Genomic DNA, 15,080 nt, shown 5'->3' with positions numbered 1-15,080 from the left:
TTTTACAAGTTGAGAGAGAAACTTATTAAAATTAAAAATTCAAGGGGCAAATTGCTAAAAACATACAAGCTCAGGGAGTAAATGTGTAAAATACCCCTAAATTTTTGTTGATTCACACTTGAACATATACTAGTCTTTTTCGGTAGTGTAGGTATAGCCTCTGTTTTAATTCATCAAAATGGTTCTATCAATTTTGTATTTTGTTTTTTGTTATTTTCATGTGATTTTGATCAAATTTAATAGAAGCAATTTAGCATCTTCAGCCAAAAATAAAAATAAAATGAAAAAAATGAAAAGAAAAAAAGAAGAAGCAACACAGCGTAGATGAGATTTTTACCGAAACTGATCCTGCATAAATCTATACTAGTAGTCGATCAAAATTTCGAAATTAAACCAAGATGGTACCCAACATCAATACGAATGTTCGTTCCAAAAACCTATTATTTAAAAAAAAAAATTCTAAGAGCAGCGCACATACATACAGGTTAGGGGGAAAATCACACATACACACACAACTTTCTATCATAAAAATGGTTTTTTTTTTTTTTAAATAAAAATAAAAAAGCATTCTATTGTACTTGAACTATATATTAGCATTGTGATAGTTGTGTTTTTTCATCTTATGATGAATTTTTCAAATACAATCGAGGTGATTCTACATTCATATCAACACGAATCCGAAAATTAAGCACAACGTAATAATTTTCTTTAATGATGTATGTTACATGGGTCCACTTTCATAAAACATGGATTTCATATACTGCTCAAGGCTGGGAAGGCGTTGGTTGTCATCATAACTATACATCAATGGAACCAATCTTGCAACATTAAGACAAGCCTTTAAGAATGTCGCAGGAAGTGGATTTGGAGAAAGACACTCTTTGTTGAGGCACTTCCAAGCATCCGAAATCCTTTCAGTTATGTTCTGTCGTGCCTCTTCAATTGAAGAGCCTTGTCTTTCCTTCATGTAGCACTCCACATATGATCCATCATGGCCTTCTTGATTCTCATCCTACAATAAAAAAAAAATAATAATAATAATATATGAAAATTCCAATTTCTAATTCTCCAATATTGACGTGCATTCCAAATTATGGCTTGGACGCATAAATTTAATTTGATCCCGATTTGAATCATGAGGTGATGCTATAAACCGTGTTATAAATCAGAAAAATTTTAAAACTTAACCCCAACAAATTTAACCTATGTTTCAAAGCACGTTAGAGTTTATAGTTCAAACTAAAAAAGTTTTAAAACATCACATTGCAATCGATCTCTATTCCCGTGGGTCCTTCTCATCCTTCTTGGAATATCTCCAAAGCTGTGGAGCCAGCTTTAGCTTTCAAGTCTTCTGTATATTCTGTCGTACTGTTTAGCAAAATATATATCACATGATTTCAAAACCGGCTTTCTCGGTATTGCAATCGGTCTTACTATATGAACCAAGTAATAGGGTTGGCTGAAAATCGGTTCCCGCGCAACTTGACTATATATGAACCATACAAGTTTGGTCCCACCAGACACCAGTACATATGTCGCCTATAGAAATCAACAACCACCATCATGTTCTTTTGTTGATGAATTATCGTGATTTTTGCTACTTTGCCTCAATAGAAAAATGTATTGCTTTTATGTTTGGTCACTTTTACAAAGCATCTTCTCTTGCATATGCTTACGACCAGCTAGAAAATGCATTAGCAAGCCACGAAGATTCTTTTATATATTTATTAATTAATTAATTTCTATTTATTTTATCAAAGAAGCACGTTCTAAAATATGGCAGTACTAGCTAGCACCAAATTAGTACGTAAATTGCAAACATATTGGTATCAATTTGGTGATATATAGGTAGGAGTTTATATCATTAACGTTGATTATATATATATATGTGTATATATATATATATATGATCATGAGTTATATACCTTGGCACTTCCCAAGTCATCCCAAAGCCTAAGAATTGCTGCTGTGGAAGTTATAATCCCAGGCATTTTGTCCACAAAGTTAACGGTGTCTTGAGTTATACTTTGACCCAGTAGAAAAAATAAGTGTACCAACACCATAGGCACTCCTGAGCTAACCACGCCGTTCCTCAAATACTCTTCTGTCTTTGGGACTTGCCCGGATGCAAACCATTTTGCTTCCACTAAAAACGCATCGCACAAAGTGGCCCACTGCGCGCAGATTAATTATTATGATTAGAAACACACCCGAGTCCAAATGTGAGACATGGGTCATGAGCATCACAACATCTAATTCGACTTAAATATGATTCGTGATGTAATAGTTTGATCACATATATATATATATACATATACATATATATACACATGGATGAGTTCTATAATATATGTCTAATCCTATTCAACCTGAGTTAGGATGTATAGTACTGCTCTCGAATAAAAATTATATACAAAATTTACCGTCTTTCTAAGAGAGTGCGACGGGTTCCATCCATGCTCTTGATAGACCTTGTGGCTGATTTCATTAGTTAAATTATCAAGCGCTTTGAAGCATATCTTCATGTAGTGAGGAAGTTTCTCCACAGCAGTAATGTCCCATCTGAAATTCGATATGGAAATAATTCATCATAAATTAATGGCTAATCACTATTATCCTTGTTAATAAATAATAATTATTGCTAATTCAAACCTATTGATTGCCTCGGTGAAGAGAGTGAGTTCGTCAAGGTTCCCATAAACGTCAAAAAGATCATCTATTACATAGATGAACGCAATAGGTTTTGTTAGCTCAACCCTGTGCTGCGACAAGCTGAAAAAAAAAAAAAAAATTGCTCACCAAGACAATCACATATTGATATTAGCCAGAAAGTCAGAAGGAAGTAATTAAGCCTTTAGAGCCAAAATAGAGTCATGCAAAATTAATTAAAAAAAAAAAAAACTAATATTGATAATTCATGATCAAATAATTATATCCCAAGCTGGCGTTATCATGAACGTCTTTTTTATTTACGAATTTCAGAATTCTTCGACTTAAATAGACGAGAAATTTGTAGAACATTTATGTTTGTCTATTCAACAACTTTTTCTAATTTAAAAAAAACAAAAAAAAAAAACAAAAACTTACTGTGATATTTGAAGAATTTCCCTCTTGTGTAGGGACTGGACTTGATTGAATTCATATTTGGCAAGTTCTTGTAAGACATTTATCCATCCGTTGGCACTCCCAAAATGCGAAGTGGCACCGAAAAGGTTCTTGGCCGTGAACTTGGCCAAGGTTTTGTGGCACGGATACTCCAGTGTGTTTGCGATAGCTCTAGCCCGACGATGATCATCACCGAGGCATGTCATGGACGCCGTTAAGAGCTGACTACTAAATATGTTGGCTTCATCAAGAACATCCTCTCCTTCTATGCTCACATGTGAAGCTTCATATAGCTCCATCAACCCGTTCATGTCTTTACTTAGCTCTGTCTTGAAATTATTCCCTTTCTTGTCCTTCAACTTGTTAAATATACCTGAAATGCACAACACAATATGAAATTACGTTATACATATTATAACTAATTAGGATATTTTCAAGTAATTAATTGATTGATACGTCGAATTGTCGTCCGAACCTGCAGACACGAAGTAACCTTGTTGTCTCAAGAGTCGGAAACGAAGTGCAGCGTCATGAAGGTGATCTTCAATATTATGTGTGTTACCAGTGTAATGATCAAATAGCATAAACTGGTTTCGCAGAATTTTTTCGATTTCTTCCTGAAAAAGGTAATCAATGCCTAGCCGTTGGATAGCATCGATCACCTTAAGAGCCTGATCAGATGGATCTTCTCCTGCTAATAATTTGCTGATAGCAATCTTAAAGACATCCAAATCCAGCAAATTATAATCAGCCAATGTATATGTAAATAATTAAGACAACTTTTTTCTTTATACTGGTAAGAAAAAATACATTAAAGACCAGCCAGAAACTCACTTTGTTATTGTAAGAGTGCTTTGATAGATGGTGGCTTTCCAAGGGAGTACTACTAGAAAGCAAACTATTATGATCATATTGGGCAACGCTCCACTTTTGTGATGTACTAGGTTTAGTAACTAGATCAATATTATTATTGTTTCTAAGGATGGGGTTTTCAATTTTTTGATATGATCTGTTTTGAGAAACTGAGGGATATTGTTTAAAGGAAGCAGCAGAAGAGGCACAACAAGATAAAGCCATAGAGAAATAAAGATGGATACAATACGATTAATGTTCGAGAGAGGCCATTATATAGAATATTGTAACCCTGCATGAAACAGTGGATTCGCCTGCCGTGTGCCACCTTAATATATTTTACACGTTTTAGAGCTGCGATATTAACGAAGTGTGTACCTACTTTTTCTTCTTGACCGCTGATTATAAATTGGCCCATCATGAAAATTGTTGTAAATAGCTGATTTTTAAAATTAAATTAAGTAAATATAGATTTTAAAATTATTTAAAGTAAATAGCAATTTATCATATAAAAGATTTATTTACGATTGGTAAAAAATCATTTACGTGGTAAAAAACTTTATTTAGGCCGAAAAAAAATCTTTTTACCCATCGTTGAAAAAAAAATCTTTTTATTAGTTGTAAATTGTTTATGCGGTAAACTGTTATTTATTTTGAATAATTTTGAAATATGTTATTTACTTAATTTAATTTTATAAATATACTATTTATTACATTCTCTCAATAAATTCAAGTGCTCTAATTGGCCCGACTTGATCAACGTGTTCCTCACTTCACCAACGTGATTCGTAAAAATCGGACGTGTTACACAAATTCGTCGAGTCCACAATTTTCCTTTGAGATCGAGTCTCGCAAGTAGTACACACAAATATAGCAAATTAGGAGCATTATTATGTAGGATGTAAATTCTATGGGAACATACGTCTCTGTCAAATGAAAATAAGAAATTGAAAGGAAAGGGCCGCTTTTGTTTTTTTCAAAATAGCCATTAAAATGGTTGTTGCTTTTATTTTTTTTTATATTTTTGCTGGTTAAATGGTTGTTGCACTTACTACATGGGGGTAGCATATTGTTAGTGCAATTTTTTGGGTGATTCTACGATGGAGAATAGTCTATTTTTGTAGTTTCTGAACTCAGATATCATCTTTTTCTTTATAGTTAAAACTAGTTTTTATCGCGTACTATAGCACGCGCATGATTCATTTAAAATAATGATTATGTAAATTATCATAAAAAAAGAGATAGAAAAAAAAGACATAAAAGAAATGAAGACAAAAGTGGGAAAATAAATCTGAAGCAAGCAAAAGACCAAGAGAAAAGATTTTAATTTATTTTGTTGCTTTTTAAATTAGTTTTATTTTATTTTCTTTAATTTGTTTCTTATTTAATTTAATATGCATATATTTTATTTTAGTGTATTTTTGTTTTTATTTATTTTTTATTGGAATTATTTACAATAATATTGTCTAACTAATATCAGAAATTTAACGCAAAATAGTATTAGAATGGACAAAATCGTATCACAAATAACTGAAAATAATAAATATAATAAATAATAGCTGTTTAAAAATTAAATTAAGATTTTTTTGCAGCTGTTGGATCAAAACATTAGCGGCTCAAATTGGTGCGTGAAGACAATAGCAGACAAGGGCGCATCGTTGGTAGCCATGGCAACTGTCTGCTTTAGGTGGTGGGGCATTACAACAAAAAAGGTCATTTGCGGTGACTCAATGTCGTCGCAAATAGGTGATATATCGTCACAAATACTGCATTTTAATTTTATAAGTTTTATCAAATTTTATGAACAAGTTATTTTTTTTTATTGTTGCACTCATAATGTTTATATTTAATTTTTAATTTTATTTCTATTAATATAACTAATTCTTATTAATTAAATTCTTAAAATTAATAGATTTTAATAAAATTTAAGCATTATAACGACATATTTATCTTATTATCCAAAAATTCAAACATGCAAAAAACAGTTTTTAAAAGATTTCGGCATACCATAACTGCAAGATGTGCCACCCAGAACAATTATTAAAACTTTTAATCTCAACCTAAATCAAATTATAATCTTAAAATTTCAATAATGTCAATATCAAATTTCAACAATATCAAAATTCATAATCTAAAATTTAATCTATAATCTAAATTTCAAATTATGTACTAATTCTAAAATTCTAAAATGTATAAATCAAATTTTAAGATTTATAATCTATAATTATATACAATTCAAATAACAAAAAACTCATAAATTTTAAACTACAAAATACAATATTTCGGATAAAAAAAACTTACAAAATTCAAACCCACTGAAACGGGGGCTAAAAACGGCAAGATTAATAGGGACAAAGGGCGGCGGCGGCGGCAGAGATCGGTGGCGGCAACAGATTTCGGCAGGGGCGGCGGAAGTTTAGATTTGGAGATTTTTTGGATGAAAAAACAAAGAAAATATACAATATTGTTGATTTTGAAGAGAATACAAAGAGATTTTGAGAGTTTAGGGTGAGAAAATCGTAAAAATTGGGTGAGAGGCCGACTGAGAGAAAGAGAGAGAAACTGATCGGAGAAAATGGAGGAGGAGGCTCAGCTCGTGGGTATATAACAGAATTTTTTGCAACGATACAAAAGACTATTTGCGACAACAGGTAGTCACAAATATAACTTAAACCTATTTGCGACGACAATGGAAGTATTTTCGACGACAGGTGTAGTCGTAAATATAACTAAGTTATTTAGGGTTCAGAAGGAAGGTTCTGGAATTATTATTTGTGACGACACCTATAAAGTCGTCGCAAATAATTTTTGGGGACCCGCCCAATTTTCCCGCCTTTTATTTTACTGAGGAATCACAAATCACTTTTTGCGACGATGTAGGTTATAAAGTCGTCGTAAATACTTTTTGGGGACCCGCCCAATTTCCCCGCCTTTAATTTTACTGAGGAATTACAAATCACTTTTTGCGACAACATAGGTTATTGTCGTCGCAAAAAAAATTTGCCACCCCTCAAAATAATCTTTTTTGCTCAGGAAAAAAAATAAAATAAATTTTATTTGTGTGGGACTATTTGCGTTGTAAATAATGGATTATTTACGACGACTTGTCGTCGTAAAAGATGTTTTTTTTTTGCGCTAAAACTTCACGCCATACGAGATCTGGCGCCATCCATTATTTGCGACGACATTATTTTTTCAGTTTTACAAAATTATTTGCGACGACATGTCGCTGTAAATATTCACTTATTTACGCCGATAAATGTCATCGTAAATAGGCCAAATTGTAGTAGTGGGGCCCGCCATTTACTCCTACGGTGAATAAGACGATGACACATGGCCTGCTGTCGACACTATATTTCCTCGTGTGATTCAGTACGTCTCGTTTCGTGTAAGCTCATTTTTTTAGGGAACAAAATGTCGACGCTTGGCCACTTAATGTAGCCAACTAATTATGATCTGCCACATGGATTCCTCTTTAAAGACTCTTCCATCAGAGTACGATGCGTGGAGTTGAAGTAAGCTTAGCACGTGGGGCCCGTTTAGTTTGCTGATTTAAGTTATTATTTGAGTTGAGATGTGACTTTATGTGAGAGCTTTTTACTGTAGCAAAAAAGTTAAATGTGACTATTTCTGAGAGCTTTTTACTGTAGCAAAACTCGAATTCTAAACTTGAATCAGTGAAATGAATGGGGAGTTAATCATTTCCTAACAACAGGAAAAAAAAAAAGGCGACGAATCTTGGGGGGCAACGAAACACACCCCACCCCAGAAACATATTCTCTCTTTTATGGTAGGGAGGATATATCTGGAAAAAAATATTTTGGTACCATGTGTTATAGCGAAACATGCTCTTAGTAATCTATGCTTTCATAATATTAAAGTGATACTCCAATATTTTTCAAAACATCTTGGTACCTTTAAGCTGATTTTTAAGATATAAAATGGCCTTAGTATCATTTTATTTAATTAATCAAAACCTTATAGAGTGTGTTTGGTAGGAAGTAATGGAATGGAATGGAAAGGAAAGACTATTCCACCTAATTCCATTGTTTTGTTCTAATTTTTTTTTTCAGAAAGGGTTTTCCGTAGGAAAGCCCATTCTCTTAATTTTGAGTTAATCACGATTCACGATTCACACGTGGGGGGCAATGAATGGCCTTTCCATTCAGGCCTGATTCATTTTTTGTCCAAATTATCCATGACTGAGATAGAGGAAGTCCTAGCCTCCTAACTAGCTCGAGCAGTTTGAATCAAGCTCCATCCTCAGGCAGCCGCTCCTCTCCTTCTCGCTTCATTTTCTTCGAGCTCCATCCTTTTTCTTTCAATCTCCTCCTTTGATTTGGATTTCTGGCCGAAAGGAAGTGGTTCACAGTGGCTGTTGGTCTTGGATCTAGCTTCACCGGTGCCTCAATCTCTGACCCATTCCAGTTCGAGGTTCTCAATATGTTCTTATTTTGATTCTAGTTCGAGGATTCTCTTATTTTGATTCCAATTCGTATATGTTTTGTTAAATGAATATCGTACTGTCGACTGATTTTGCAGGGCTTATCTGCCTCAGACAGTTTCCACAAAAAATCTCTCTTTTGATTTCTGAGAATGGCGAATCAGCAGCTCTCTACGGCGCGGCCATGGATACTCGAAGCGGCTCCTCTGATGATGGTCATCCTTATAGCAGCTCATGTCTTTGCTTTGGTATTACATAAATCGAAAATCTTTTCAAATTTCTCTAGCATATTTGTTTCCATTAGAAGCTAATCTCTGATTTTGTTTCTCCAATTAGCTGTTATTTCTGGTGCATTGGATATACCTATTGTAATGACCAAGAAAATCCTAGAATTAAATAACGTAAATTTATTTATTTAAGTCAATGACTTTTTTCAGTAATATACCGTCATATTTTGTGACTGAGGGATTTATGTAATTAATATCAGTATTTTTAAATTCTGTAGCAAGTTTTATAATTAGTTCATATTTTAAGAACCAGTGAATTTAGTTAATAAATTATTACCGCAATTAAGGCGGAATAATTCTCAGTGCATATAAAATTGGAGACTCCTAATCCTAGGAATCTCATAGTGTAGTATAATGTTAGCAGTGTATAAAAAAATGTTCTGACATTTAAAGAGAAAACTATTAATTTCCAAACAGATAAGAGGGAATTAAAGGGGTAGTGTTTCAGTAAAGAAATTCATATGACATATGAGATCAGAAGTTGACAAAGTCGGGAACTGAAATTTCCTGTCAACTAAGTAAATTCTCAAAAGTCAGTATGAAGTAATAAGAATAGAACATTAAAGGGTGATTACTAAGTGTTCACTAAACCTTGCTTATGTAAGCAAGATGACATCAAGTAAGCAATTATAAATTTAAGTTAGGTAAGATACAGTTACCAACTTTCAGACTGCAATAAGGGAGGATGTGCAGAATACTGTGTTAAACCCACAAGTGGGCCAACACATGAATCTTAAGGTTAAGAAGTGAAAAAGAATTAAAAAAACATCAATTCGAAGGTTTTAGAAATGATCAGAATGAAAAACGAAAAAAAGATGGGTCTGAAAAGTCGAACAGAGAAAATTTGAGTTTCGACTGATTTAAGTGGACCAAGTCAAATTTTATTGACCAAGAGTTGACCAAAATGTGACTCTAAAGAAGTTAGTCAAGAATGGTCAATCGTTAGAATAAGCGGCTAAAGAACAATCGGATGTCAATTTGACCACACAGATAGCCGAAATGAGACAACAGTTACAAGCACAGTAGCAAGAGATGAATGCTCTGCGTGAACAGCTAGCACGACAGGCTCAGATACCTCAAGTAAGAGCAAAGCCAGTTCACGAGGATCTGCCAGTACCGGAAGATCCCCCTGCAGTCAACGGTCAGGATGGTCAAGGAATATCACCTGCACCGATCGCTCCTGTAGCAGTTGAGGAATAGAACTACCAACCAGTAAATGACGAACGTTGGGTTATAATTCTAGATAGGTTTCGTCGTATGAAAGTGCTAGAGTTCTATGGCTCTACCAATCCTATAAAGGCAGATAAATGGCTGAATGATGTTCAAGTGATCTTGAACCTTATGAGATTGAACGATCAAGAGAAAGTTTTATGTGCCTCTTATATGCTATAGAAGGAAGCTCGCCGCTGGTGGCAGACAGTAGAATTAAGGAGGGACATCAATTTGATGGCCTAGCAAGATTTTATTGAGGAATTTAATGAGAAATATTTCAATTTAGACAATATAGCAGCCCAAGGGGACGAGTTTAATAGCTTTTGTCGAGGAGATATGTCAGTGGTGGATGCAATACATAAATTTAAGCAGTTAGCTCACTTGTGTCCACATATGGTGACCTCTGAGCGGGAGGAAGTCAGAAGGATGATGAAAATGTTTAGAGCTGACCTCACTATGGTAATAAGTGGTGGGGGTAGACCGTCTACAAGTATAGAGGAGTATGTAGGGTGGGTAATTCGTGTTGAATACTAGGTTAATCAGGATAGGGAAGAAAGGGCCAAGTTTTTCAAGGCAAAAAAAAAAAGGTCAGAGTTAAGGAAAAACAGAACCTAGTAGCCCAGTCAAAAAGGCCAGAGTGACAACTCTGGCCAGAATAACAAGCCACAAGGACAGAGCCAAAATAAAAGGAAATGGAACTTTAACCTCAGAAATCAGATAGGCCAGTCACAAAAGAGAAGTAACACCGGGCATAGTAGCAATGGCTATCTCGAGTGTACCAAGTGTGGGAGAAAACATCCGAGAGAATGTAAGGTTCAAATAAGTGGTTGTTACATTTGTGGCAAGGAGGGCCATATTACCAAGAATTGTTTTTCCAACCCTCAGAACCGAGTAGGTCAAAATCAGCAAGGAAATCAGAGTTAGCCAAAAGTTCCAGGAAATCAGCTTCATGCGATCCAAGCCATGATCAAAGGGTCCTAGATTTCCCAAGGAAGGTTAGAAGCTCCAGAACCTCATGCTCGTATCTATGCCTACACCAAAGGTGATGCAAAAGCTGGTAATTCCGCAGTGGTAACAGGTCAAATAGTAAAACACAGACAATAAAACTTTGATAAGACATCATAAATCAACATAAGCAGCTCATGCATATCTTTCATGTGAACTTTCAGTTATTTTCTGAGTAAGAGTTCCTACTTGCTGAGCGAAAGCTCATTTCAGAGTATTTATATTATAGGTAAGCAACCTGCACATAATGTTTGATGGACTGATGGTGAGGCAGCGAACGAGCGGAGTGGAGGTTGGGGAATAGATACTGCACGCAGTTATTTCCGCAACAGTTTAAGATTTTAAAAAGATTTTGTTGAATATGTCTATGAACTTATGTTTTGAAAGTTTGCAGTAGGATTGTTAAGTTTGTGTAAGCTAGCAGGATTTTGAAAAGCAAAAATATAACTGTGTAAATTCATGCTTTAGAAAAGGAATTGTTTTTGAAGTATAAACACTTTGCTATGTTCAAAAGTGGAAACCAGAATTTATGTCGTTACAGTAAGTTTAAAAAGAAAATGATGATATAGTTCTTTAAGAGAAAGAAACTTATGCTCAGACTGCTACAACATTCTATATAGCATTTTAAAGAAAATACTACAGCATTATAAAGAAAAATACTACAGCATTCTATATATATAGCATTTTAAAAATAAAATGCTGCAGCATTCATACAACATTTTAAAAAAATGTTGCAACATTCTAGGTAGCATTTAAAAAAAAGTCTCTCAAATTTGGAGAGTTTCAGAAATTATATGTTAAAGTTAGTTACAGTGACGGCCAACTCAGTAAGGTCATTACACATATTGGGCACCGAGAAATAGCCATAGAGGAGAAAAGCGCACTCATGAACCCTAGGACTTACAGGAAAGAAACAGGGAGGTTGGTGGAAACCCTAATTTGTTGACATGTTTAGACATTATAACGGAGCGCATTAGAAATTTACATGAATTAAGGACATTAAATTGATTCATTTAGAGTGTTGGCTAAATCTTTATGTGTCTTCTATTTTTTTTTTTCTCTTTTTGAGTTTTACTCTCATGATAAACGGTATATGATTAGACCAAAGGTACAAATGGAGTGGTTTTGTTGGTGTTTTTTAATGTGTGTGATTGATTCGCTTGTTTTGATTCTTTGATAGTGTAAAGAGAAGGGAAAGGAGTGGGACTTTTTCTTTTCCCTTGTTATTTTGATCTTCAAGAATTGTGAATGATATATTAGTTCATTTTTATTATTGACAGGGGCTAAAGTGATCATTTTACTCAATACATATCAGGGTAGATGCTAAAAGTGATAATATTTGAGCCTATGATACTTTATTATTACATAAAAAAATCAAATATTATTTTTTTTACCATTGAAATATAGTTTTAAAATTTTATCGTTCAAATAATTAATTTTTTCAATAATTAAATTATTTTTTATTTTTTTAATTAATTAAATATTGAATTATTTATGATTATTAATCAAGAATATTTTAGTCAAAATACAATTTACTTCCATTCTATTCCGTTGTCAACCAAACAGCATAATTCTCATTCAGGTATTGATTCCATAACTCCAACCAAACTTAAGAATCAGTTTATGATTCAAGCACATTCTAGTTCCATTCCATTACCATTCCTATTATCATTCTCATTACCATTCTGCCACTGCAACTAAACGTACCCTCATAGTTGAAGCGTTTCCATTCCTTTTTTATCATGTGAATCACGTGCTCTCATGCTACTTCCATGGAACAAATTACCCTTCTAAATTTTTAATTTTGACAATCAATTCTCCGAACTTGTAAAATTGTTGCAATGTGTCCCATTTTACTAAATTTGCTCAAACATTTTATTAGATCTAAATGATTAAAAGTTGTGAATTAAAAGATTTATGTTACATTTGAATTGGGATAAAATTTTTTATCGAACGTGCTTTATTTTTGACACTAATGCAACAATTTAACAAGTTGAGAAGGCAACTTGTTAAAATTAAAAATTCATGGGCAAAGTGCTAAAACCATACAGATTCAAGGAGTAAATGCGTAAAATACTCCTAAATTTTTGTTGATTCACACTTGGACATATGCTAGTCCTTTTCAGTAGTGTACGTATAAACTCTGTTTTAAATCATCAAAATGGTTCTATCTGTTTTGCATTTTTTTGGTTGTTTTCATGTAATTTTGATCAAATTTAACATTAAGAAACATGCACAAAATAGGGTGTCTTCTTGCAAAAAGCTCCAAAAATATTTGGAGTTTATATTATATAAGATTATAGGCTTTTTCTACTATTTTTTCAGAGAGATGGTCCCTCCAACGTAATACGTGACATTATTAAACGTAAAGTTAATGTAGTGTTAATCACCAATAAGTTTAGTCATGCAAAACTATGTTTCAAATTTTCAACATCAATGATATTACGTTTAATGAATGTCATGTTACGTTTTGCATTTCTAGATATTATTTTGTTAAGAACCCTCGCACTACAAGAGAGAGGGCTATTAGCAACGACAAAAAGTCGTTGCAACAAATTCAAAGTCATTGTAAATGAATTTTTAGTGACCATTTGTCGTTGCAAAACTGTCGCCGTAATTGAGTATTTACGACGACATTTTGTGAATTAAGTCGTCGCAAAAGATGCAGAATTAGCTGGCGTGGCTTATATTTTTTACGACCACATTTGTCGTCGTAAATAATATTTTAATTTTTTATTTATTTTTTCTCATTTTAATAATTAATGTTGTGTATTACTATATATTTAAACCCAATATTAAATATAATTCATGATATTATAAAACAAAAAAAGAATTAAATAAAAGGAAATAAAAAATAAAAAATAAAAATAAAAATTATTATTGTAAAAATTAATTTATAGTAGAAATGTGCGGAAATAAAAATTGTTACATTAATAAAAATCTAATCTCCTAAATTAGCAGCATCACTAGAATCATCGTCGTTATCATCAGAAATATTCGGAGGCGGATGACCTGGACGGACATACGGCACAGGACGAGTAACCGCTGGGAAAGTCATGTTGGGGTGCATTTGAGTGAAGAAGTCCTGCATCATTCTGACACTCTCATACAACTAGAGGTTTTGCTGGTAACTCTGTTGCAAGTGTTCTTCTACGTGTGGGTTAGAACGTGTCGTAGAAGATCTTACCGTGCGTGAGCCAGATGAGGACGCATCCCCTCGATAAACCTTTTGTGGGAGTGTGCAACCCACTCCAGTCTTGTGTCCTCTGTGGGTGCCTAGAAATTGGTCCATAATATCCTCCTCGTTAACTGCTCATGTTGTGGATGATCTAGAAGTAGCCGACTGCGTTTGGATATGCGTTTCTCTTTCTCTCTCCATCCGTTGCTACAAATATTATAAGAAAAATAATTAAATACATAATGCGATTTAAATAAAAAGATATAATTAAACATTACAAGTATACTTATAAAAGTCTACTCAACTTGGGGATTAACCCAAGTATCCCCACGACGATGCATGTCCCCCAATTATTCGCTTCAACATTTCATCCGTGCACTCATTAGGCCACTTGTACAATACTTTTAGATGCATTAGTTTCACTAAGAAATTCAATGATGAATACTTATTGCAACCCGGATACAATCCGACTTGGAGCTCGGATAAGAGATCCCTAAATTCATCGTAATGAGTATCTTCTATAACTGTTTCTGTCTCACCCATTGTCTCATGATCATCACTAATGCTAGCCACATCATTTCGCACTGTAAACATCTCGTCAACAGGTTCACTGACAACTACAGCAGCAGCAAGTACTTCACCATGGTGAGTCCATGTGGTGTAACATATATCAAAACTCCATCAATGTATGTGCGCTTTCAGTGTTTCTGGTGGCAGCATCTCATGATTTCTACACTTGATACAGGGACAACTAATACCCCCAGTTGAATTTGCATAATTCTTTCCAACCTCAATAAAAGCACACAAACCATCTCAGTACTCATCAGACAACCGGTTCCTTAAATGTATCCAACTCTTGTCCATAGGCATCTCCACTACGAAGAATTTATAAAGTTTTAAATTTCATGAAAATTAATATTAGTTTATTTAATTATTTTATTAGTAATGTAAAACTAATTAAAATTTTATTCTAATTTTTTTAATCATCAAATAAATT

General features: G+C 33.7%; 1 protein-coding gene across 1 annotated transcript; it reads right to left on the bottom strand.

The window, feature by feature from the left end:
* Positions 1 to 592: 592 nt before the first annotated feature.
* LOC21408694 ((3S,6E)-nerolidol synthase 1) lies at positions 593 to 4,194 on the bottom strand. The gene is made up of 7 exons (XM_010100277.2): positions 3,940 to 4,194; positions 3,581 to 3,821; positions 3,088 to 3,478; positions 2,653 to 2,772; positions 2,424 to 2,562; positions 1,926 to 2,174; positions 593 to 1,012 (listed from the first exon to the last, which is right to left on the bottom strand). Exons 1-7 carry the CDS (start codon positions 4,180 to 4,182, stop codon positions 722 to 724), a joined length of 1,674 nt encoding a protein of 557 aa, XP_010098579.1. The 5' UTR covers positions 4,183 to 4,194; the 3' UTR covers positions 593 to 721.
* Positions 4,195 to 15,080: the final 10,886 nt, after the last annotated feature.

The sequence above is a fragment of the Morus notabilis genome, unplaced genomic scaffold (genome assembly GCF_000414095.1).
Source record: "Morus notabilis unplaced genomic scaffold, ASM41409v2 Scaffold276, whole genome shotgun sequence".
NCBI lineage: Eukaryota > Viridiplantae > Streptophyta > Magnoliopsida > Rosales > Moraceae > Morus > Morus notabilis.
This window is presented reverse-complemented; position numbering and strand designations above follow the sequence as displayed.